A 24,848-nucleotide genomic window follows, 5' to 3' on the forward strand; every position below is an offset into this window, starting at 1 on the left:
ATAGTACTTTGTAAGATGCATGAGTCAAGAAAATGCATTATTTATTACTATGCTCTATGCCTTGTATCTCTGGGAACCAAAAAAGAAAGCAATCTGTTCTGCTTAGGGTTGGGAAGGCTTCATTACCACTGCCTTCAAAAAGCTGAAACAGTGTTTCTGAAGCTTAAGAACTCCTGAACTTCAGACACTATGCCCATGAACCAAGTGGGTGCATTCTAGTTAGACAAGCAACACATTAAAGGTCAGCACAGGCGGCAAAAGCTTCATTTACCAGGACTTCTCCCTGTGACATGCAATGTGCTCTAACGTTATTCTATTCTATTTCATTGACTGGGTGCAGTAGCTCACACCTGTATTCCCAGCACTTTGGGAGGCCGACATGGGCGGATCACTATTTCATTAAAAAAAAAAAAAAAAAAAACCCTGGCCTATGAAAGGGATTTCTCAAGTCTAACTAAACTATGACTCACAATTTGAGAAGCACCACATTAAATTATCTCTAAAGCTTCTATTACCCTAACATTTAAAATTTCAAGTAACTCAATGTTCCAAGATATAAAATGCCATGAAGTAGAAAGAAACAGAACTACCCCTGGTGCTTCAGTGGATAGTTGCTTTATAAAAAGGTTAGTGTTTCTTTTAGCCTTGATCAATATACAACAACAGTAAGAGTATGAATCATGTCAAATTTTTACAGAAAATGTATATCTTATGGATGGTCTTTGTAATAAAATAGTGTTTTTCCTTTTTAATATAACAGATAGCATATGGTAGCCATTAGTCTTCATCAAATGCTAAATATAGGTCTAAAGATTCAAGACAAAGGAAACCAGACTAGGCTATTACTAAATTTATTTTAACAGAAGTTCAAAATCAATTTTATAAATACAAAGACAACAATTTTTCCAAAAATTGGCCTTCATCTGATTCCTTAGGAAAACTCAAATAAACAAAGTCTGAACTGACATAACATCAAAATTAAAAATTCTGTAAAAAAGTCCACAATATTGATAAAAACAGTCTATTTTTTTTGTACTGAATCTATTTCCATAGACATAGAAATGTGACAGGATCTATCTACTATTACGTCTCTGCAGTATATTTCTTTCCCTTCTCTCATCTCACAAACCTGAACTAACTAAGCAACTCTAATGCTAGGGTCAAGGCAACTGCTTCCAGCTCCAATATTAGCCCCATACTCCTAAAAGTGGAGGATGACCTAGATTATTCAGAGACTCATTATAAATACTTGAAGCGTCTTTCAAGGGATATAGTCAATAAATCAAAAGAATGTCAGATACCTGTGGTATCTTCCATGGACAACCATCAAAATGCAATGGACATGGTGATATCTAATAGAATTATATCTCTAATAAAATGTCTTTAATGTATTCAATCCTTTAAAATATTTAGACTATACAGCCTGAAAGGTGGGCACCCTGCTGTTTTTGAGATTTCCAAATACTAAATGGGAAGTAAAGGTGCTTTGTCCTAGACTTCTTGTTAATTATCTTATATATCCGTTAGACTTTTAACTTAATATTTTAAAGTAGGTTGCTATGGATTAAGGTTTGTCTCCACAAAATTCATATGCTGGAGCTCTAACCCTCAATATGACTGTATTTGAGGATAGGGCCTGTAAGGTGGTGATAAAGGTTAAATGAGGTCATACAGGCTGGACTTTATTCTGATAGGGCTGGTGCACTTGTAAGAAGAAGAATAAACACCAGAGTTCTCTCTCTTTCCATGTACATGCATTGAGGACAGGCCATGTGAGGACACAGCAAGGAGGTGTCTGTCTGCAACCCAAGGAGTGAGCCCTCACTAGACATTGACCCTGCTAGTATCTTGGTCTTGGACTTTCCAGTTTCTGGACTGTGAGAAAATAAATTTTGGTTGTTTAAGCCACCCAGTTATGGTATAGTGCTATGGCAGTCCAAACAGGCTAATGCATAGGGCAGTGTAATTTTAGTTGAAGAAGCTACAAGAATATTTCTTGTTGCTAAGTTCTCTTCAATGTACATGAGCCAATGTGATGCAACAAACAATAAACAGAACTTGTAAATAAGGGCTCTAAGTTCAATTCTCGGCACTCCCCTCACTAGTTATGGGACGTAATGCTCCCTGAGCTAATTTTCTTGTCTGAAAAGTTAACATAATAACACATTTCTTTCCAGGTTATTGTAAGTATTAAATCTGATGATGTTTGTCTATTTGTTGGATCGTTCATTCATTCATCTAACAAATATCCATTACTAAGGATGAGAAAACTCACACATATACTATATTACCCTTTAATTTTTCAATCATTAGCTTGAGTTAAATCTTTTGTTCTTCAGTGAAATAAAATTTTACATGATGTCAAAAATCTATATGGAAAATATGTAATAAGAAATACAGGCAATATAATACATGTACTGTAAATGTTCCTCAACTTACAATGAGGTTAGCTCCTGATAAACTCATTGTGAGGTGAAAATATTGTACATCAAAACTCATTTAATACATCTAATTACCAAACTTTATAACTTACCCTAGTCTACTTTAAACATGCTCAGAACATTTAGATTAGCCTACAGTTGGGCAAGATCATCTAAAGAAAAGCACAATTTATAATAAACTGTTGGATACCTTATGTAATTTACTGAATACAGTATACTGTATGGTGAATATTGGTTGTTTATCTTTGTAATCACATGGTTGACTGGGAGCTGCAGCTTGCTGCCACTGCCCAGCATAATGAGGGTATCTTGTACCACAAATTGCTAGCCTGGGAAAAGATCAAAATTCAAAATTTGAAGCATGGTTTCTAGTGAATGGATATTGCTTTTGTATTATCATAAAGTAAAAAATCTTAAGTCAAAACATCATTAAATTGAGAATCATCTGTATGTGTGTATATGTATATATGTATATGTATTCATACCTTCACACACCTATAGAATCTTACCTCTTTGCTTTCTTCCAGATCCGATTCACTACTAAAGTCTTCCGTGTTTAAATTTTCAAAGTCAGATTCTCCTACAGCAATTGGTACAGTCACAGTAAGACTGGGATTGTTTATGAATGACATGTAATCACTTTCATCAATAATGTACTTTTCAACACTGCTGCCAGTTCCTATACCGCTTGTAGTTCCATTTACATCTTTAAGATAGTCAAGATCTTTCCCAATTTCTGTTGTATGATTGGACATACAACTGTCTTTCTTGTTGTTTAGATCATCAAGTGGTTTAATTTCATCTAAAATCTTTTGTTTCCTAATGAAGGACTGTTGAATAAATTCATATATTTTTCTTTTCACATAAGCTACTCCTTTGTGCATCCTATCCACAGCAATTTGGAGATTGTTCATTTCATTATCATCATCAGTGGCTGCAAGGTTGTCTGCACTAAATGAGCTCAGAAGCAAGGCCAGAAAGAGATTCAGGACCTTTAAAACAACAAAAACATGATTATAATTTTACACCGATGTAGGGAAGAGCAGATTACAATCACTTATTCTTTTCAGTGTGGAAGAAACTCTAAGTTCTAAAACTTGATGAGAAGGAAACACCACAGCATAGTGATTAGAAGAAGGGTGATCTGAATTTGTGACTGGCTCAATAGCACATCCCTGGACAAAGACATGATTTCCATTGCTCTCAAGTTCTCCCATTTGTAAAGTGAAATTGAATGAGCTAATCTAAGGGTTTGCTAACTCTAAAATTTATGAGTAAAAGAAGACAGGTTTATATAGGTACTACACAAGAATTCTTAAAAATCACTAATGTTTCCAATTATGCATGTAAATGCATTCTATAATTTTTTGATAAACAAAGATATTAAATAGGATGTTAATTGAAAAATAACCATTAGGACTCAGAATGAAGATCAGAAGCTTAACATAGGCATTGACACTTGTTTTCTTAATCTATTATATTTCTCATAATTCATTGTTGACTAAGTAGAGATGTTTATGAATAATCTCTCATATTTCCATGAGACTGGCACGTGAATGTACATACTTTTAGAATATTTTATATATTTCTATACTATAAACAGTAACACTCCAAATTTAAGAGAGAGAAAGATTGATCAGTTACTCTATTAGGGTAATTTCAGGAGTCATTAGCTATTCGAGAACTGACAAACTCAGGTTGGCTAGTGCATCTGCCATATGACACAGAGTGATTGAATATCATATGCTACAATGAGGCAAAGAAACGGCACAATCATTACGAACACTTAAAGACACCACTTTTTAGTCCTGATCTGGATGGTAATTTTGCTCTTTCTCTCTCCACTTTTTTAAGACTTCTCTCTTCCTTGGCTCCGAATTTATAAAATGGTCCCAGCACATCCTTTTAGACTTGTCTTCAATATGATACTCTACTGTAATTCACATAAAAATGTGATGAAGTGACTGACGAAATAGAATTTGGTATAAAAAATGTAGGGGCACTGCTATATTGCTGTGTTGTTAAAGTGATAATATATCCAAGGTAACGGACTTTTAAACTAATAATCATAGTTTGTTTTTCTTTTTGACAGAACGGTCACCATTCCATTATACTCTTAATGTATTTCTGAAATGCGTATCTTAAGTGGGTACATACCACTAGGTTTCCAATCACCATGACCATCATGAAGACAGTAAGGCACATGGCTTGACCAGCAACCTCCATACAGTCCCACATGGTCTCTATCCACTCCCCACACAGCACGCGGAACACAATCAGGAAGGAGTGGAAGAAGTCATTCATGTGCCAGCGTGGGAGCTGACAATCACTGGCGATCTTGCAGACACAATCTTTGTAGCTTTTACCAAAGAGCTGCATGCCAACCACGGCAAAAATGAAGACGATGATGGCCAACACAAGGGTTAAATTTCCCAGAGCCCCCACGGAATTGCCAATAATCTTTATTAGCATATTTAACGTTGGCCAAGATTTTGCCAACTTGAAAACTCGCAGCTGGAAAATAAAATATTAATATATATTTGTATGGTTCTTAAAAGCATTATATGTATTGAGCTTTACCTAGAAATGGTAATTAGAATTCAATATCTTACAATATCTCATCTGCCCTCACTCTCTCAGGCTCATGGCTAATTTTTGGACTCCCTAGGAAAAGCTGCATTTTCCATATTTTGACCATGTAGATCATTTTCTCTGACAGTGAATTATTTTTCTTTCCTTTTCTTTTTTTTTTTCTTTTGTCACCCAGGCGGGAGTGCAGAGGAGTGATCTCAGCTCACTGCAACCTCCGCCTCCCAGGTAAAAGTGATCCTCCTGTCCCAACCTCCCAAGTAGCTGGGACTACAGGCACGTGCCACCACACCTGGTTAAATATATACATATATACACGTATATGTGTGTGTGTATATATATATAAATATATATACACGTGTATATATATATAAATATATATATAAATATAAAATATTTAATAAATATAAATATAATAAATATAAATATAAATATAAAAAATATATATAAATATATATATAAATATATATACACGTGTATATATATACGTATATATGCATATATACGTGTATATATGTATATATTTACATATATACTAGAGACGGAGTTTCACCGTGTTGGCCAGGCTGGTCTCGAACTCCTGGCCTCAAGTGATCCACCTGCCTCAGTTTCCCAAAGTGCTAGGATTACAGGCGTGAGCCACCAAGCCAGGCCTCTTATAGTGAATTTTTAATGAGTACTTGGAATCCAACTCTTCTTAATATGTTTTATAAAGGTGGTTCTAAGGCTGGACATTATAATATTAACATCTGAATCTGAAATATCTGCTGAAATATATTAATTTGCCAATAGTGTGCAAAGTAACATCATACTGAGCCCTGATATAAGTAGAGAAAAATGTTCATTATTCATTAATGCTCCTTAGGGGTATTCACGTAGCTACATGCACCTGCACTGAAAAACTTGGAATGTTTCCCATGATTCTACAATTATTTTCCTGACTTGTAAGGATATATGTGTAAATTAATGGGCATGTTTAGTAATCCTACAGACTTTCTCTCCTTTGACTTTTGCAAGATGCATATTTTCCAGAGACAGAATTAGAAAAAGTTTCTGCATGAACATCTTACATCAGATTTTCATCCACTGCTACAAAGGGCTATATATATATTTTCAAGTTACTATTAAAAGGTGATACATTTTCATTAAAAATATTTTCTTAGGTCTAGAAATATTAACCGTGGTAGTCTCTAGAAGCAGTACTTAATGAAAATAGCAACTGAGTAATACATTAACCTTTACGTAACTATGTTCTTTGAAATAAAGGTTTTCGTAAATAATTGAGAATTTTTTTCCACATAGGAAAAGTTTTTGACAATGCAAATTTTACAGAAAAACTTAGAATGCTAAGGGTTGTGTGGCAAAAAAACTATGACATTGCTATGCAAGAACCTTGATGGTTAGAAATGTTTTTGTGCTTTTTTTTTTTTTTTTTTTTTTTTTACCAATCGAAATGAACGGAGAACAGATAATCCTTCCACATTGGCGAGTCCAAGTTCTACCAGGCTAAGCGTCACAATAAAACCATCAAAGATATTCCAGCCTTCTTGGAAATAATAGTAAGGATCCATGGCAATAATTTTCAGAAACATTTCTGCTGTAAAGATCCCAGTGAAAACCTAAGATCAAAACAAAATTACTCTAATTCCACCAGATAATGATAATGTACATGACATAAGATTTGCCCTTAGAACATAATGCTTATGCTATTTTCCCACAACGATTCTATTACTAACTTAAATTTGTATGGCAATTTGTAGTTGATGAAAGACTCTCATATACATTATTTAATTTTATCCTTGTGGAAACGCTAAATAGATAATGCAGACAGAATTATTACTTTACAGATAAGGAAACTAAGGTCTTCCGATGGGTGAAATGACTTGCTTGATATCATGCAGCAAGAAAATGGCAAAACTAGGATATCAGTACAAGTCATCTATTTTTTTTTTTTTTTTTTTTCAGATGGAGTGTCACTCTGTCGCTCAGTCTGGAGTGCAGTGGTGCGATCTCGGCTCACTGCAAGCTCCGCCTCCCAGGTTCACACCATTCTCCTGCCTCAGCCTCCTGAGTAGCTGGGACTACAGGCGCCCTCCACCACACCCGGCTAATTTTTTGTATTTTTTAGTAGAGACGAGGTTTCACCGTGTTAGCCAGGGTGGTCTCGATCTCCTGACCTCGTGATCCACCTGCCTTGGCCTCCCAAAGTGCTGGAACTACAGGTGTGAGCCACCGCGCCCGGCTCAAGTCATCTATTTTTAACAGTGCTCTTTCCATTATACCAAACTACCTTTTTCTCCAGACTTCATATAACATAAGTACTGACAACATTTTGCCCATGAGCAGTTTTATTTCTCTATAAGCTTATTCCTATTTCCCTCAAATCAGAGTTATACATTCTTATCTATTACTATACTAGGTGCATTACTGTTATCATTCTTTGTTACGCACATGAAAAAATAAATTTACTTCTCTTTTTTTTTTTTTGAGGCGGAGTCTCTCTCTGTCGCCCAGGCTGGAGTGCAGTGGCTGCATCTCAGCTCACTGCAAGCTCCGCCTCCCGGGTTCACGCCATTCTCCTGCCTCAGCCTCCCGAGTAGCTGGGACTACAGGCACCTGCCACCTCGCCCGGCTAGTTTTATTTTTTGTATTTTTTAGTAGAGACGGGGTTTCACCGTGTTAGCCAGGATAGTCTTGATCTCCTGACCTCGTGATCCGCCCGTCTCGGCCTCCCAAAGTGCTGGGATTACAGGCTTGAGCCACCGTGCCCGGCCAAATTTACTTCTGTAGTATAAATAGTAGAACTTCAAAAATATAACTAATAAAATGTCAGTTGTTATACATGATGTTTCTGCTTTCTACCATCAAAAATCCTAAACTTCAAACCAAATATTATGGAAAATGCATATATTACTTTAGCTAGCTCTTTCCTTCAGCAAATAAAAGCTAATATTCCTAAGTTGACTGGCAAACATTTTAATAATTTATGTTTTTGAAGCACAAAAAGGAAAAATTAAGTGGCAACCTTCACCAAAAATGACCTTCGTAATCATATAATACACAAAATGTACTGGAGGTTTTAAATAGTTCATGGTTTTGATATGGAATAGATGGATAAACAATACATGTACTACTTAGATCCTGGAAGAATAAAAGCTGGAGACATTTTTGAGTTGTTAAATTATTTCTTGCAATGATGATGACTAAGAAGGATAAAAGAGATCCACAATTTTATTTTAACCTTCTACAGTAAGGGAAATTGTAATAATATCTCAAAAAGTGTGTTCTTAAACTATGAGCTACTTCTGGATCTTGAAAAGTTATAAATATTGCTGTTGACTTTTCAAGTAGTGCTGTAGGCCTATGCCTTTTTCAGTTTTTATGAGCACATTAAGGTCATTATTTTTGGCAAAAAGTGGAGTATAGCCAGTATGATATAATTAGCATTTTGCGGGGGCCAGGAAGCATGAAGGGTGGTTGAAAGACTGCTATACACAATTAAATGTAAACAGTTTCTCAAGCAGAAAATTTGAAGACTAAACACATTTACCTTCCAATATGCTTACCAAATTTCCTACTGTAAGCACATTATTGAAATGGTCCGTCATTGGATAGTGCTCCATGGCCATGAAAAGGGTATTTAAGACAATACAGATGGTGATGGCCAGGTCAACAAATGGGTCCATCACGACCAGGTTGACAACATGTTTCACTTTTAACCAATATGGAGAACAGTCCCAGATTAAGAATATGTTGGAAAATTTATACCAACAGGGTGGGCATTTCTGCCTGGATTCTTCAAGTTCTAGATTAAAAAAAAATAAGAACCACCAAAAGGTATATTTTATACACACGCATTTATTTCATATCCACTAAACTTATTTTCAGTAATCAGCACATTTTTGTTACAGAGGCAACCTTTTTTGTACTTCTTAAAAAAAATTACAGAGTTTACTCTAAACCTCCCAAGGATATTTCATTAGACACACACATAGAGCCCAGGTAACAATGGGTAGTTTTTGTCTTATGCACTGACATTGTGGCTCAGCGCTTGGCCTCAAGTGATGCGAGTGGTTTTTCATGTGAAGTCTCAATGGGAACATGGTTTAGGGTGGTGTAGATGCTGTGTGCAGCCCTATGTGAATGACTCTACATTGTCAACCTCAGACTATGAGAGCTAGAATAGGGATTGATGTGACCCAAGAATCATCATTTTAACTTGTTTTTATTTTGTGAAAATGACCTGCTCTTCCTCTACAATCTTGAGAGTACTTAGGATGAGGCTGAAAAGGGTTGTACTGCTGAAGTCTTAAACTAATGGAACAAAAAGAGGGTCACTGTGACTAATGAGATTAGAAACCCCTAACAGAAATGCTTTATTCTGCATTTTCAAAGAGTTGCCACACAGTTAGGAAAACATTCTTAGTCCCAATATCACTGAGTTTAAAATAAATTGTTAAGGCTTCTAGAATATCTGAGTAGATATAACAGATAACAGTTCTTGAATTAAACTTATTGTCTTTTCATTAGAATGCACTATTTCCAACTCACAAATATATTTATTTGAAATGAGACAATATAAGTTTAGTGAAAATAATTGAAACGAAAATAGAATTTGTTACCAACCTTCTACTGTATTTGTTAGAATGCTGGCTATACTCATTGCTCGTTGCCTTTGGGAAGGATCTTCTAGAAAGTCCATGGAAACATGGAAAGAACTTGACCTTCTCTTTCTCATTTCAGTTTCAGTGGTTGTTCCCTGTAAAAAAAAAATGCTAATGCATTAAATGATTAATTTGAGCAATATGACAAGCAAACAACCAAGTGGTGACACAGTGAATTTCATGAAACACATGCATCATGCACTTTCATATTCAATTGGTGATGGCAGATATTTCTGACTTATTGTATCATTAGCCTGGAATGTTCAAACTGTTAACCATTTAGTCATACAGCAAAAACCAAGATTTTAACTTCCTGATTTCATAATTTTATAAAATATGAAACAATTTTAATATAGTTGATAAAACTCTTAAGAGATATATTTGACAGTTATTACCCTTATTTCTGAACTAATAGTAAAAGCCTAGTAACTTAAAAGTCCTACAAGTGATCAAGGCACTTGGTTTTTGAGAAGGTAGCTCTTTAATTTTAAGGAAGTATCAATGATTGCAACACACTTAGCTGCCATCTTATTTTCTGGACACAAGATGTAGATGGTCATTGACAACACAAACTCTATGTTGAAAAGAACACACACATGCTGCATGGACAACAGTTTCATCCAGGGTACCAAAGCAATAAGTCATCTAATTCTGACTTAGTCATGCCTCCTCATGCTGATATATTTCCAAGTGAGTAAACAGTCTAAGAAGAGGCAGCATCTGTTTAGAAATTCCTCATCTGGGTGTACATCCACAAACACATAGCATACCTTTGTACACAGACAATTATTTTATCTGTCTGTATTAATAATGTATTTGTGTCTCTTCATTTAGATTAATTTTGAGAAGACCTATATCAGCATTTTTTTAGTAAGAAAAATATGAGTACTAGGAGTATTAAGGTAACAATGAAGCTATCTACTTAAGCACAGTGTTTTTGAAAATCTAAACTAAAGCAGAGATATATTGAAGAATCCGTTGGAAAGATTTATTATACACCCTTGACACTTAAACATGGGATCATTCATTTACTTTTATATCAGAGCCTTAGAGGATGTCCTGCTATCTAAATTCAGTGTGGGTATATAGCAAATCCTCCAACTGGAGGCAGTAATTATTGTGTCTAATTAATCCTTAGCACTTTCAGTAAGTAAATGCATTCAGGTTTGTGCAGTAGACTGTGAAGGTTTTAGGTTTTAGTTGGTTAGTCTATTAAAGATATTACAAGATGCAGGTGCATTCACAGCGTGACCAACCAGGAATCATTCTCAAGGTTGCCGTTTTGTAGAAACACTGGCTGGTGCAACAATAATGGGCCAGCCATGCCTGAACTATTTAAAACTTCCTTACATTGTCATCAGTAGCTGGCTTATCTATTATCACCTCTGGCAGAAGCTGTCCAACAGGCGATGTAGGAACTGAAGGTCCACCAACCAAGGAAACCACACCATTGCAATCCACAGTGCTGTGCATCTTCCCATTCGCTGGAAACACTGCCAGCATCCGGGATGACCTACTGGTCTGACTCAGGTTGCTGTTGCGTCGCTCTCCATGTCGTCGGGGCACAAACAAGGAATCTCTACGGCTCTCATTGTCCTCAAAGGTGCTGTGCTCATCATCTGCAAAGTCATTCTCAGATCCCACATCCTTTGCTCGCCCTCTAAAGCTGAAAAGGCTTGTTCTGCTATTTCGCCTTGGTGAAAATAGGGAGCCACGGATGCTCAACAAAGACTAGAAGTTTGAAACAGCAAACAAATAAAGCCATATTAATATGGCCCTTTGAATGTGATTTCATTTTGCAAGATTAGGTGGAAGAAGATTTCAGCATTCATGACAGAATATGGCCCATTCCTTTTGACTATCATTCTCACTTTATGTGCGTTCACATTAAATTAAATTACCTTGATAAAAGAAGGTTTCTAGCCCTTGGGATTAAAGAACGAGGAGATAGATTGCAACCTTAACATGTTGAAACACACACACACAACACACACACACACACACAAACACACACACCCTGAACCACCATTTCTCAAGTTCAAAGGGAAATATCCTCAGAATATGGCAATGGACATGGTAAACATTCAGTGAACACTGGCACCATGACCTTAACAAGACCACCTTGGTTTTCATGGATCTTGTCTTTCAAAAACTTTCAATACTCCTCACGATTTAGTTTACTCCACCTTTCTAAAATCACTTGAATTATTATTTCTTTTTCACCCATAAGGCATCGTATTGTTGGAACCTGAAGTTCATATTTCTGAAATTCAGAGCCATGTGCCTTTTGAACAAGTGTACCATCACTAATATTTTCAGAAGCATGTGTGGTGACTTATAAAGAAGTTATGAGGAAAAACAACATAAAATCATAAAATAACCTAAGGACATTCTTGATCAACAATCCCCAGTTCCACATTTTGTTTCTTAAAAGTGCTGAGGATCAAAAAGATTAAATGTCATTAGTTGTAGACAAATATCGGCAGACAATATCAGAATGACAATTCAGTTCTCCTGACTGTCAACTTGGTGTTATCTTAACTACACTGAGCTGTAGACTTACATATCTGTGGAGTAAAATTTTCGCATAACTATGTGCAGAAGGGATAGGTTTAAATATAGCACAACAGTGGTCGATTCAGTTGATAAAAATTCCTAAGTCCATTTTCTAATTCTCCCCCTCTCTCCCATGTTTTAATTTTCAACCGTGCATCAGTAAACTCAGCAGTGCCATACCTGGTGTGGGGAAGAGTACCTCTTTTCATACGTCAACCGGTTCCCTTCAATGGAGAAGCGAAAACCTTTCCTCCTGATGCTGTCCTCAGATTCAGATTTATGGAATTCATCCTCATCTTTCTCTTCCCCACCAGACTGCTCTTTCTGTTTTCTTTTCTTCCTCCGATTTCTTCTTTCCTTAGCACTCTTGGAACTCAACTTAGAGGCTTCAGATGAGCTGTCTGAGAGCCTGCCTGCTGCACTGGGCTCTCTGGAATGTTCTGAGGCAGTTGCTGTCGCTGCCTGCTACATTGAAGAGAAATAGTTTTAACATAGCACCTGAAAAGACTGTATCTTTCTCTGAAAGGGTTGAAGTATTTGCATGGCATTTAAAAAATATATTGAGCTGACTGAGGATCATCTCACAGAGAAGATTCTCTGCAAGTATAAGAGGAGATTTTCTTTTTCCACCTAAGGAAGGCTTTCAGAGATAATCTGGTCTTCTCCATGGTAACATTTATTATGTGTGTGTTAATGCCCCACAAACCACATATTCAAAAATATCCATCAGGTATCAACAAGAACACAAATTCATTACTTTTTGGGATTTGATTTACTTTAAAAATTGCTATTTAATTAGTGTTGTTTTCTTTTCTCTGAAAAAGAAACTGAAGTATGGAAGAAAAGCTGATGAATTACTTGAAGTCCTATCTTCAGGCAGGGGAATGGGATAAGGACGTGAGGTCCTTTCTCTAATTATTGAAATTGGATTGTCCAATACCCTCAAAATATCATTAATCATATTTATGGACAGTTATAAAATCCCTTTCTCACCCATCCACAATATCCAGAAAAATGGAGAAGGGAGAATCAATAGTTTCTGCCGAGCAAAATAAGACATCCAGTTTTCCAAAAACTGTCCCCACCATCTTTGAATCGGTACTGGTTCTTAAGGGACATGTGGAAATGGAATAATACACTGCTTTTTGATTATAGCTTGTACTGGTAGTAAGTTGACACTTTTTAATTATTATCATTGTTCCCAGGGTAACCTTGATAAATTATTTACTCTTGCATATAAATTAATATTTCTGAAACAACTTTCTTCTTTAGTGAAGACATTAAGTTTGTATGCTACACAGAAAGATGAGAGAGATGGGAGAGGCATTTTATGATTTATCACACTGTGAGGTCTAACACTTCACTATAAAACCAAGTAATCCTTTTTAGATGGTCAAGCTCTGTAAGATCGGTGACATTCATATGTCTATTGGATGCTGCTATATCAGAGATCGTTATATTATTTGATCACTTCCTTATAAAGGAAATAAAGCAACCATGTTAAAAGCCAACATATTTTTAGTTAGAGAAAAAAGGAGACTATGTTTAAGAACTAGAGGAGCAACTCTTCATATGATAACCAATAATTTCTTGTTCTAAGAAAAGATGATTTCCTCCTAATGTCAGGCTACTCATTGAATAAAAGTCTCTCACTTGAAAATACCCCAAAATAACATTTTCCCTTTGCTTTGAGAATCTTAAGATGATTAAAATAACATGAGAGAGTTCTATTGTGGTTATTATTATATACATCTTAAAAAAATAAACAAAATAATTAAACTAAATAAAAGTAAATGGATGATCAAAATATAGAAATCGTTAATAAATTCCTCATATAACCACCTGCCTTTAGGTACCCACTTTCTCTTCAATATTTTTGTAACAATCAGAACAATAAAAGGTCAGTGCCATGAGACAGGGCATCTTTACCTGAGCTGCCTCCTGTTGCTTTTTAAGCTGTTCGATCATCTGCTGAAATTCGGCCTCTTTCTGTTCTGCTTCTTCCAAGGTGGCCTGATTCTGTTCCTCATAGGCCATGGCCACCACAGCCAGGATCAAATTTATTAGGTAGAATGAGCCCAAGAAAATGACCAACACAAAAAATATCATGTATGTTTTCCCAGCAGCACGTAATGTCTGCAAACAAAAATATCAGAATTATTTCTCGATATTATTTCACTAAGTGGTGGCTTCAACTTTCAGTTTACTTGTGTGTCTAGCAAACTCAGATATAAATAGTAATTATGCTGGTCACAGCACACTGTACTTTTTTTGATTCTTTGTTTCTTTAACTTCAGCTTCTTCCTTCTCTCCTAGCTGATGGATTCGCACTATGATCTCTAGGGGAGAATTTTTGTATTCACCAAGAATGAAACAGTCAGTAAAATGCCATGGAGTCCTCCATTAAAGACCTGAGCCGTTAGGAAAGTCAAGGAAGACAATAAAGTTATCTTTCTATATCTGCTTCTTCATTTTCATTACCTCCCACCTGAGAGATAATATTTGAGGGGGTAGATAAGGCTGAAGGGAGAACGTGCCTTCTGTTTAGGACAATCTGTGTCTGGGAAAGGTAGAGAACAGGTTTTGAGTCAAGAAGAAATGGGAGAGAATTGCAATCCTTGGCATCATTCTGCTCAATATGTGTTATAATCAATAGGATAGAGAAAGTCAAGTCTCGTTTCAAGTTCTGCTCTTTCTACTATATTATCCTCTGGTTTTAATTTCATAACTCAATTGGTTTTCTTGTGTACTTTTACTTAAATGGAGAGTGTAGCTCTTTAGTGTCTCACCAGTTGATAAAGATTTTCCCAGAAGTCCTGAGTCATTAGTCGAAACAAGGACAAAAAAGCCCAACTGAAGGTATCAAAGCTTGTGTAGCCATAATTGGGATTTCTACCAGCTTTCACACACACATATCCCTCTGGACACTGGCTGCAAGTGGGGCAAAAGAAAGTATTACAAGTGGTTCTGCTGCCTTTTTACTCTGATACTATGCTATAATATTGTCTAGCCAGAAAGATTTGCTATTTCAAAATAAAAGTTTGATAAATAAGTAAGTAATCTATTTCCCAACTTTTGACTGCATATAGCCTTATTAGCTACTTGGCATCATCATTAAAATATGGTGCAGCATTTCTAATAATATTTTACAAAATAACTTTTGTTGATAATTTGCAATTTCAACATCTCCATTTCATTTCTACTACTATGGAGTCTCCAGAGTTTATAGCCCCATATACTTATCTAAAAGAAACAGCATTGTTATTACTATATAAACTAAAAAAGTAGGAACAGGATTACTCCTCTTTTTGTATTTTTGCTGTTATATACAGTGGATGTTTAAGAGATATTTTCCTCTTTTTTTATACTTTTATTTGAAGTTCAGGAGCACGTACATGTGCAGGTTTTTTATATAGTTAAATGTGTGTCATGGGGGTTTGTTGTGTAGATTATTTCATCACCGAGGTATTAAGCCTAGTACTCACTAGTTATTGTTCCTGATCCTCTCCCTCTTCCCACTTTCCACACTCTAGTAGGCCCTAGTGTGTGTTGTTCTTTATATGTGTCCATGTGTTCTCATCATTTAGCTCCTGCTTATAAGTGAGGACATGAGGTACTTAGTTTTCTGTTCCTGCAAAAATAGTTTGCTAAGGATAATGGCCTCCAGTTCCATCCATATCCCTGCAAAGGACATGATCTAATTATTTTTTATGGCTGCATTGCATCCCATAGTGTATATGTACCACAGTTTCTTTATCCAGCCTATCACTGATGGGCATTTAGGTTGATTCCATGTTCTTGCTATTGTGAATAGTGCTGCAATGAACATACGTGTGCATGTGTCTAACAGTATTACTTCTTGTTTTAGAAAACATAAATCTTACCTAATATTTAAATAATCTCACACTTTATCTAAAACCTTACATATAGCAAATTAATGTCAATAAAATTAGTTGGCTGTTATCTTCAGTTTCTATAAAAAGAGAGAAAAGATACACATATGTATGTGTACACAGAAAGATACACAGATACACACAAATTATTGACTTACCCTGCATCAGAGCTATTTCCACAGAGTAGTGCATCTAAAAAACCCTCCAGGAAATAATGATATCCTGTTTGAAAAAAGAAAGTCATATGATGAACATTTGCATTGTTAAAAACACTAAAATGAGATCAGGAAGGTCAGGTTCTTCTTTTAAGTTTGTTGAGGAATTTTAAACATATAATTCATTCAAAGGCACAAGTATTTGTCTCTTCTCCCTCCAAACTCTAGATATTCTATCTAGATACTTTACAGTGCAAAGTATTTTGTCATTATGAAGGAATGGCATTAGATTAGATACAGTGCAAAGATACTTTACATTAGATACTTTATAGTGCAAAGTATTTGCATTAGATACTTTACAGTGCAAAGTATTTCTTCATTATGAATGTAAATTTAGTGATAATGACAGGTACTAACACAATCTTTCAAAAAGGTATTAGCCTTTATCCACCACTCTCATGAAAAAAAATTCATTCAGTAAAAATAGACAGGAATGACAGGAATTCATTTTCTCAAAACGGCCACACATTTCAAAATAAAAGAATAGTATATTTTCTGGTCCTCTCTCCTATATTTTTAACACTATACATTTTAATAATTAAGTATAACTTATATTCTCACAGTTTCCAGAATATAGGCAACTTATAGTCAAATATGCATAAACCAGATCAACAACTGAAATGAAAGCAGTTTTAAAAAGTCTTAAGTACTAAAGCTAAAACAATGACTATAGGTGAACAGAACGTTATCTCAAAGATTCCCGTTTCTTGCAAACTCCTTTGCGTCTTGCAACATCCAGTTCTTCTGTAACTTTTTCCTTGATATTTTCAACTTTCTTTCCACTAAATGTTGTCAGAATTAAGAACTCTCCTCATTGTGCTACGAGTAACACATATATACTTGAATTATTCTTATAGTGACACTCCTATATTGTAATTATTTATTTACAAGTATTCCTCCTAGAAAGTCATGATCATTAATTACTTCTATATTAGTGTTTGTTTGAGACTGGGTAGCCTTTCTGTAAAGTTTATTGAATGAATAAGTAAATAAAAGACAAAAAGAGGAAAACATGAAATTAAACAATCAATGTTGGATTTTGTAAGAAGATATATTTTCTAGATGTTAAGTTTTCTGAGGAATTTATTCCATGCATAGTTCCATACAGTACACAGAACCACATAAGGAAAAATATCATTTTTGTTTCTAATATTCTGACTTATTTGAACCTAGACAGGAAAGTTGACATAGTATTTTCTAACTTTGAATTAAAATTAAACAAAGAGAAAGGACTATGATAGTTTATGGATGAATTTTTGGTATCTCATATTTATAAATGAAGTTTTGCTCATTAAATTCATGATCTAACCTTAATGATTAGCCTTAACCTGAGGAAAATATAACTTTTCAGTTATAATATTTATCCTTAAATTTAATAAACTTAATTTTCTATTACTTTCAAAAATGAACCACTTTATTTATATTTGCATTTGGTTTAAAATAAGAATCACAGATGTTTAGAGCTGAAAATGACCTCAGATATTATTTATTTCTTTACTTTGAGTATTGGAAAAATGCAGTCCAATAAATTTTCCCTAGAGAGAATAAACCCTAAATAACCCTCATAGTCAGTATTTTAAACTTAGGTAAAACAAACAAACAACAGATTTCAGGGAGTTGGTGATTGAAGTTGACCTACTGGCATCATATCAAGTGAATAAGGAACATTGGTGTATTGCTCAGACACTGTTCTTAATCTGAAGATTAACAACTAAAGATTTACAACTAAACCTAAAGATTTTCAGCTGTTTGTAAATTATTTATTAGCGTATCACTGAATGTCATGGAAGAGTTCATTTGTATCAACCTAAGGTATTTTCCAGATTTATAACTATAAGGAAACACTGATTAGTACTCGCTTTTTAAACTATGCTATCATTACTTTAATAAATACAAACAACTAGTAACTTTCTGTAATTAATTCTGTTTGTTCCACACAATCAGTCACTGAAGTTTTCTTTCTTTTTTTCCAAAATATTATTCATCACCTTAAAATAATACAGATATACTATATTCAAGAACATCTAAAAATCTAAGTTGTGCAGGTTTAATGTTTTTCCTTAAAAAGGACTTTTCCTTTTCTTATTAATCATGTTCTAACTCTCCTTGCTTTTGAAATATCACTACTGGCAGATTCTAAAATTAAAGAGAGAGGAAACTTACACACTTTTTATTGTCACTTTCAAAAGAGAAAGGCTGTTAGCACAATTATTATTATTTCCAAGACAGAGTCTTACTCTGTCACCCATGCTGGAGTTCAGTAGCATGATCATGGCTCACTGCAGTCTTGACCTCCCAGGTTCAAGTGATCTTCCTATCTCAGCCTTCTTAGTAGCTGAGACTATAGGTAAATGCCACCACACCCAACTCATTAAAAAAAGTGTGTGTGTGTGTATATATATATATATAACATATATATATATATATATATAGTAGAGAAGGTGGTCTCACTATGTTGCCCATGCTGGTCTCAAACTCTCAAACTCCTGGCTTTAGGTGATTCTCCAGCCTCAGCCTCCCAAAGTGCTAGGATTATAGGTGTGAGCCACTGCACCCAACTAACATTTTCTATTACTCTCTCCTGAAGCTTTATTAACTGTAATTTTCTTCTTTTTGATGTAATACTACTTTTCAAATATATGAATGAGATTTACTTTTAGGTATCACTTTATTTCCTTAAGGTAACAAAATAATCTATTAAACTATAACACTCTGAAGCCATGTGTTATCTCCATTATTTTCCCCAGTGTACTACAAAGTTTCTGATACATAAGAGACATTGTGTAATTAGTGTATAATGAGTTACATTTGCATAGTACTGTAGAATTCGCAAAGGGCATTCACATGTTTTATCTCCTTTGATTATATCAATTACCACAGGAAACAACAAAGGATCCTAGGAAAATTCTTTCTAGCTGAATTCTTCAGGCTTCCAAATGATGATAAAATAGAAAATGGCATTGAGGAGTCAAGACTAGAGTAGTTATGAACAAAATTGTTAAATGTATGTGTAAGCCATTGATAAGGTGATTAACAAAATTCTTCTTTAAAATTAGTTCCAGAAATATAAATAATCTATTATTTAAAATCCAGAGGATAGAAATACCATATAAAATATAATTTTAAATATTGTTAAATAGTTTGATTAGGTAATTTTCTAAAAGATGACGTCTTGTTATGTGATCATTTAAAAACATTTTCATGCCTAGATGGAAGGCACATTAGCAATGAAAAGACTAAATATACATAACAGTAATTATTTTTTAGAGGGTGTTTTATTTATTTCGTTAGTTTTAAATTTTAAATTTTAATTGTTGTGGGTGCAAGGTAGGTGTTTGTATATATGGGGTAAATGAGATGTTTTGATACAGCCATGCAATGTGTACTAATCACATCATGTAAAATGGGATATCCAGCCCCTCAAGGATTTATCCTTTGTGTTACAAACAATCCAATTCTACTTTTTAAGGAAATGTACATAACAATAATTCTTACTTGAATCTTGAATATATGACTTCCAGTCAAACTCAAAGACAGTTTCATTTATAAGTGTACCATTATAATTCACAGTTATATTCTTTTCTACACTATGTTCCTCCAGGGAAGCATTGGTGGGAGGCCACTGTATACATTTATTCCTCAGGTTGCCCATGAACAGCTGCAGCCCAATTAGAGCAAACACGCTCAGACAGAACACAGTGAGGATCATGACATCAGAGAGTTTCTTCACAGACTGGATCAGGGCTCCCACAATGGTTTTCAGGCCTGAAAGAAAGAAGTCTATTACTATGAAAACTTAACACATCTGAAATAATAAAAGTTTCACACAATTTTCTTGAAAACATAGATTTCATTCATAAGTCCAAGAATGTTTGCAATGCTAATGGAGAAGCAACACTTCATGGAAGGGGGAAGAACTTCTGAAGATGAATTCCAGAAATGTAATGATTTAAGCAATGAAATGAAGATTCATATCCCATTATGTCGAGACAGAGTAATGGAAGGTTCATGTTCTTCATGGAGCCTATATTAAGGAAACGGCCTTGTCTTTTTCCTTTTTGCTACTGAAGCTTGCCTCACATTTTCATTAGGGTCAGAGGTCAGTTTTATGACAAAATACTTGAATAAATATTTTTAAATTCCTATTTATAAATAAGAAAGATTTTGCTGTACAACTGAAAGTGGTTTGCAGTATAATTGTGCCTTAAGATAATAAATCCTCCATGCAGACTCACACTATTTTTTATTATCTCATTCCCTTCTCTTTTGTTAGCAAAAAATTTAGAAGATTTGCATTGTATACACATAGTCATTAATGACTCTAATGAATAAGAAATTAGAGATTGGTACATTTAAAAGGGAGCAAATTCTTGATAAAACTAACATGGTGAAAAAACAAAACAAAACATGATATTTGTAAGTGCAAATCACCTTGACCTCAAATCACAGTATCTCACATAAGACACTGTTACACTCCAAGTCTGATAAAGCTTATGTCTAAACAATAAGAATCATTTTCTTTGAAACACCTAGTCTTATGATTCTTGATTTTCGGTAAAACTGAATGCCAAGCAAAGAGAAGGATGCTGAATCATATGATGGGTCAGTCTCGTTGTCTAACCTTGCTCTCACCTGGAATGACTGAAATTGTCTTCAATGCTCGGAGAACTCTGAATGTTCTCAATGCCGAGACATTGCCCAGGTCCACAAACTCTGTGACGTACCTGTAATAGGGAGTTCACACACAAACACAATAACAGGATACAAAGAAAAAGCTGTAGGTACAAGGAGCCTATGCTTTACTCTAATCACTTCTTACCTGGAATTACAGAAATAGTTTTCAAAGCTCTCAAGACTCTGAAAGTGCGAAGAGCTGAAAAATTGCCTAGGTTTACAAATTCTGTTACAAACCTGTAGAATTAAATCAGAGTTATTCAAGATTTTAGCAGGATTTATATTACTTGCATGGGTCTTTTATAAAGACCTTCTTGGTGATTTTAAATGATAAATATTGTAAGTGGCAAATCAGGAATTAGATTTCATCACTAATCCTCTGTTCACATAATTTAAGGCCATTAGCTAAATGTAAACTTCATAAAGTAGGCGCCATTGTTGTCACTTTGGAAGCAATGCAACCAATATCATGTGTAACTTGTAAAAAGAAAATAAATCTTGGCTATGGTTTAGGGTTTTAGTTAGAAAAAGATATATGAAATCACTGAACAGAAATTTGGGCATGAAAAGGCAGATTGCCTTACTGCTTTTATATACGAGATAAGATTTTCCCAGTGTAACTTTTAAATAAAAGTTAAGCAAATTAAGAACAATATTTTATGAGGGTCCAGTGCTGCCCCTATTATTATTGCCATTTTGATCTTAAGAAATGGAAATCCTGGTATGCCTTCTTTTGAGCTGTGGCCAGAGAACCTGAAAAAGAATTGGCTCATCCTGATCAGACAGGAAATTACAACCAGACACGCAGTATTCGGAGTCCTGAGTATATCAGTGTCACCTCTCCTGCTCCTCTCCACTACATCACAACTGTAAGAGGCCAAAAAATCAGCTCCTGAAGGAAGGCTGAGGGTAAGTGTTGTTGGGCTGCCTCTTTCTATGCTCTACTCTCACTTAGTCCGGAATGGTTTTCTTTGTCTGGGTCTCTTCCTGAGGAAGTCTGTGACTAGAATAAAAAGCATGGGAGTGCATAAACTGTGTATATTACTGAGTGGATATGAATAGGAGATAAGGATAAGGAAGTTTATGTTGAGACTAAAGAGATGAAGAAAACCATAAAAGGAAAGAAGAAAATAAGAAAGAAAAGGGGTCAGGAGAGAAACAGAAAGGCAGAGAGAATGCACTCCTCTACAGGTCTTAGAAATCAGTAATTTAATATATTAAAAACATAATATTTCAAGTATCTTCTTTCTTCTCTTAGTTTGATTTGTCAGATCATTTTGATGCTAGTAGATACTTACTTTCGATTATTCTACCAAACCAATAAAAGAAACTGTGTGTAATATGAGCAAGGTCATTGCAAATTTGTGTAGCCAATAGAACTGTTTCGTGGCTATAATTTTCAAAGTGATTTTCACAGATGTATTACAAATATGCTTGTGTTTTGATATGAGATTGTGTGTGCTCATATGTGTTTGTGTATGTGTGTTGTGCATGTGTGTGTGGAAGAGTGGCGTATGTGAAATTTTCTGACAGATGCTACGTGTGAAAATTGTAGTTTTCAACTACTGCAAAGCCTTCATGCCATAGTGAAATCCCACTTAGACCTTTGTTGTGCTAAATTGAAATCCAGAGTTTGAATGTATGAATCACACCAAAATATTCTACAGGTAAAGCAAGCCTATTCTTAAAAGCATAAGCACTGATGGAAAACCAAACTACGTTCTCTCTTAAAGTTTCAAAAAAGGCACTTACGCAAATGTAATGACAGTGAAATCGAGCCAGTTCCATGGATCCCGAAGGAAAGTAAAATCCTCTAAACAGAATCCCCTTGCAATAATTTTTATAAGTGATTCAAAAGTATATATTCCTGTGAAGGTGTATCTGAAAACAAGCATCCAACAAATTTGATAAAGTAACAGTGTTTTTTCATAGCATACCAATTTCTTATCACTCTATCAGCAGAATAGATGAATACTAAAAAAGAAAACTAAGCAGATGGACTTTATTTTCATACAAATAAAACATAGCCCTAAATTTAAATTCAACTTTCTAACACACAAAGAGTTGTTTTGTAAAGTGTCTTAAGAGTAGTGTGAGAAATACAAGGTATATTAAATCTATCTAGACATTGTCTGAAATGTCTTGGTATTTACATAAATAAACATAGTCTCCTGAGAAATATTTAGTATGTTTACATGATGGAATAGCCAATCAATACTATTGCAGAAGCATGAAATGATTTCCTTTCAGGGAAAAAAAAAATCTCAATTTTAATGGTGTTCCAAGAATGAGAGGGAATTGACAAACTAGCATGCCCTTTTTTTTTTTTCTACAAGATAATTTAACTTACTTGGAATAAAGACTTCTTTAAAATCAAAGTAAATATTTCTAGGGTTACAAAAAGTAAATATTTAATTTAGAATAAAATTCTTGTGATAATTCAGAAACTTAGGTGTTTCCAAAGTTTACATCTCCTACTCAGAAATTGGGGTGTGAGAGTGGCATAAAATCACAAAAAAACTAGGGCAACGGAAAACCTGTGGGGCCTCTCATATTAACTTCAATACTTTAGAATTTTTTGTATATAATATTTATTATTTTCTTCAAAATGTCATTTTTCTTACTGGTTTCAGCCTGGAAGTGTCTAGGAAAGGAAACACTCTTGGAAATACGTTGGTACAAACATTACCTTCAATTGAAGGTAATGGCAAAAACCACAATTATGTTTACACCAACCTAATACTTCTGTAGTTGTTACAGGTCAGCAGCTGTATAGTAACAGGCACTACAAATAGGAAGTGTGGGCAGGTGAGCAGCTATGGTTAGAGTAGCCCAACTTCAGTTATCACAAATCTGGCCTCTCTGCCTCGAAGGTATCCCCAGAACAGAGACACCATCAGTATAGTTAGTAATGCTTCTGGTTTCTGAACACTCTTCAAAATTTCCACTTCTGTTAGTTTAGTCTTCAGTCTACCGAATTTTCAAGTTCTACAATCCTGAAACTTTGGATTATTTTTCAATTTGTTGGTGTACACGCTTGGAACTATATTGACTTGACATGAAGTGAATGTGCCTGTTGGCAACGAAAACTTTGTGAGGTTCGATATGGCATTTGTAACTAACTCTTTTTGATTTTCGACTCAATGAATTTATCTGGAATTTAACTGGAACAAAGGTCTACCATACTGTCTCTTTTCTGCAAGTGCTTTGACCACATTTGGTTTGGCTACTGTAGATTTTAAAGAAAAAGGAGTAAATGTCCAAGAGTGCTGGTCTTCTGGTAAACACCAGGTACAGGCGAAAGAGAGCAATAATCAGGTATAACGCCAGCAGGCCTGAGGGCCAATGAACATTGTCCTCTTGCTGAGTAATTTTGTCTAGAAATGACTTTAATAAAATGCTCTTTAGTTTTATTTTTAAAACTACAATAAGACACAGTTTCAAACTCCCAAATGTAGATATGTTATTAAAAATATAAGTTGAACTTACTCTACATTCTTTGTCCAGTCAGGAGGGTTACTCATTGTCATAAACACACAGTTTGTCAAAATAGTGCACATAATTAGCATGCTGAATAATGTAGGTTATTGTTAAGGAACGCACAAAAGAAAATCGAAATCCAAGTGCTATATTACAAAAAGCTAACACTGAAAAGCCCAAACTGCAGCTTAGCCAAAATTCAGGGATAAATGTATTGTGGTCAAGTCATCTAATCTCTTTAAATTTCAATTTCTGCATGTGTAAAATGTGGGTAATAATATCACCTTCACTGAGTATTTGTATAGATTAAATGAGATAATGTATATAAAAGCATTA

At 34.8% G+C, this 24,848-nt stretch overlaps 1 protein-coding gene across 2 annotated transcripts in view; it reads right to left on the reverse strand.

Moving 5' to 3' along the window:
- SCN1A (sodium voltage-gated channel alpha subunit 1) overlaps positions 1-24,848 on the reverse strand; it is a 97,293-nt gene that overhangs the window by 49,771 nt on the left and 22,674 nt on the right. The window contains exons 3-16 of one of the 2 annotated variants that reach the window (XM_028830800.2): positions 24,522-24,611; positions 22,785-22,913; positions 20,991-21,082; positions 19,854-20,123; positions 16,302-16,365; positions 15,040-15,181; positions 14,180-14,386; positions 12,431-12,715; positions 11,078-11,425; positions 9,657-9,789; positions 8,597-8,835; positions 6,476-6,649; positions 4,599-4,955; positions 2,951-3,433 (exon numbers count right to left, since the gene is read on the reverse strand). In XM_028830800.2, the coding sequence (XP_028686633.1) occupies positions 2,951-3,433; positions 4,599-4,955; positions 6,476-6,649; positions 8,597-8,835; positions 9,657-9,789; positions 11,078-11,425; positions 12,431-12,715; positions 14,180-14,386; positions 15,040-15,181; positions 16,302-16,365; positions 19,854-20,123; positions 20,991-21,082; positions 22,785-22,913; positions 24,522-24,611 (3,013 nt within the window). Of the gene's footprint in view, positions 1-2,950; positions 3,434-4,598; positions 4,956-6,475; positions 6,650-8,596; positions 8,836-9,656; positions 9,790-11,044; positions 11,426-12,430; positions 12,716-14,179; positions 14,387-15,039; positions 15,182-16,301; positions 16,366-19,853; positions 20,124-20,990; positions 21,083-22,784; positions 22,914-24,521; positions 24,612-24,848 lie in introns of both variants that reach the window. The other variant, XM_028830795.2, reaches the window with a different exon arrangement.

Source organism: Macaca mulatta, chromosome 12 (assembly GCF_049350105.2).
Source record: "Macaca mulatta isolate MMU2019108-1 chromosome 12, T2T-MMU8v2.0, whole genome shotgun sequence".
Classification (NCBI taxonomy): Eukaryota; Metazoa; Chordata; class Mammalia; order Primates; family Cercopithecidae; genus Macaca; species Macaca mulatta.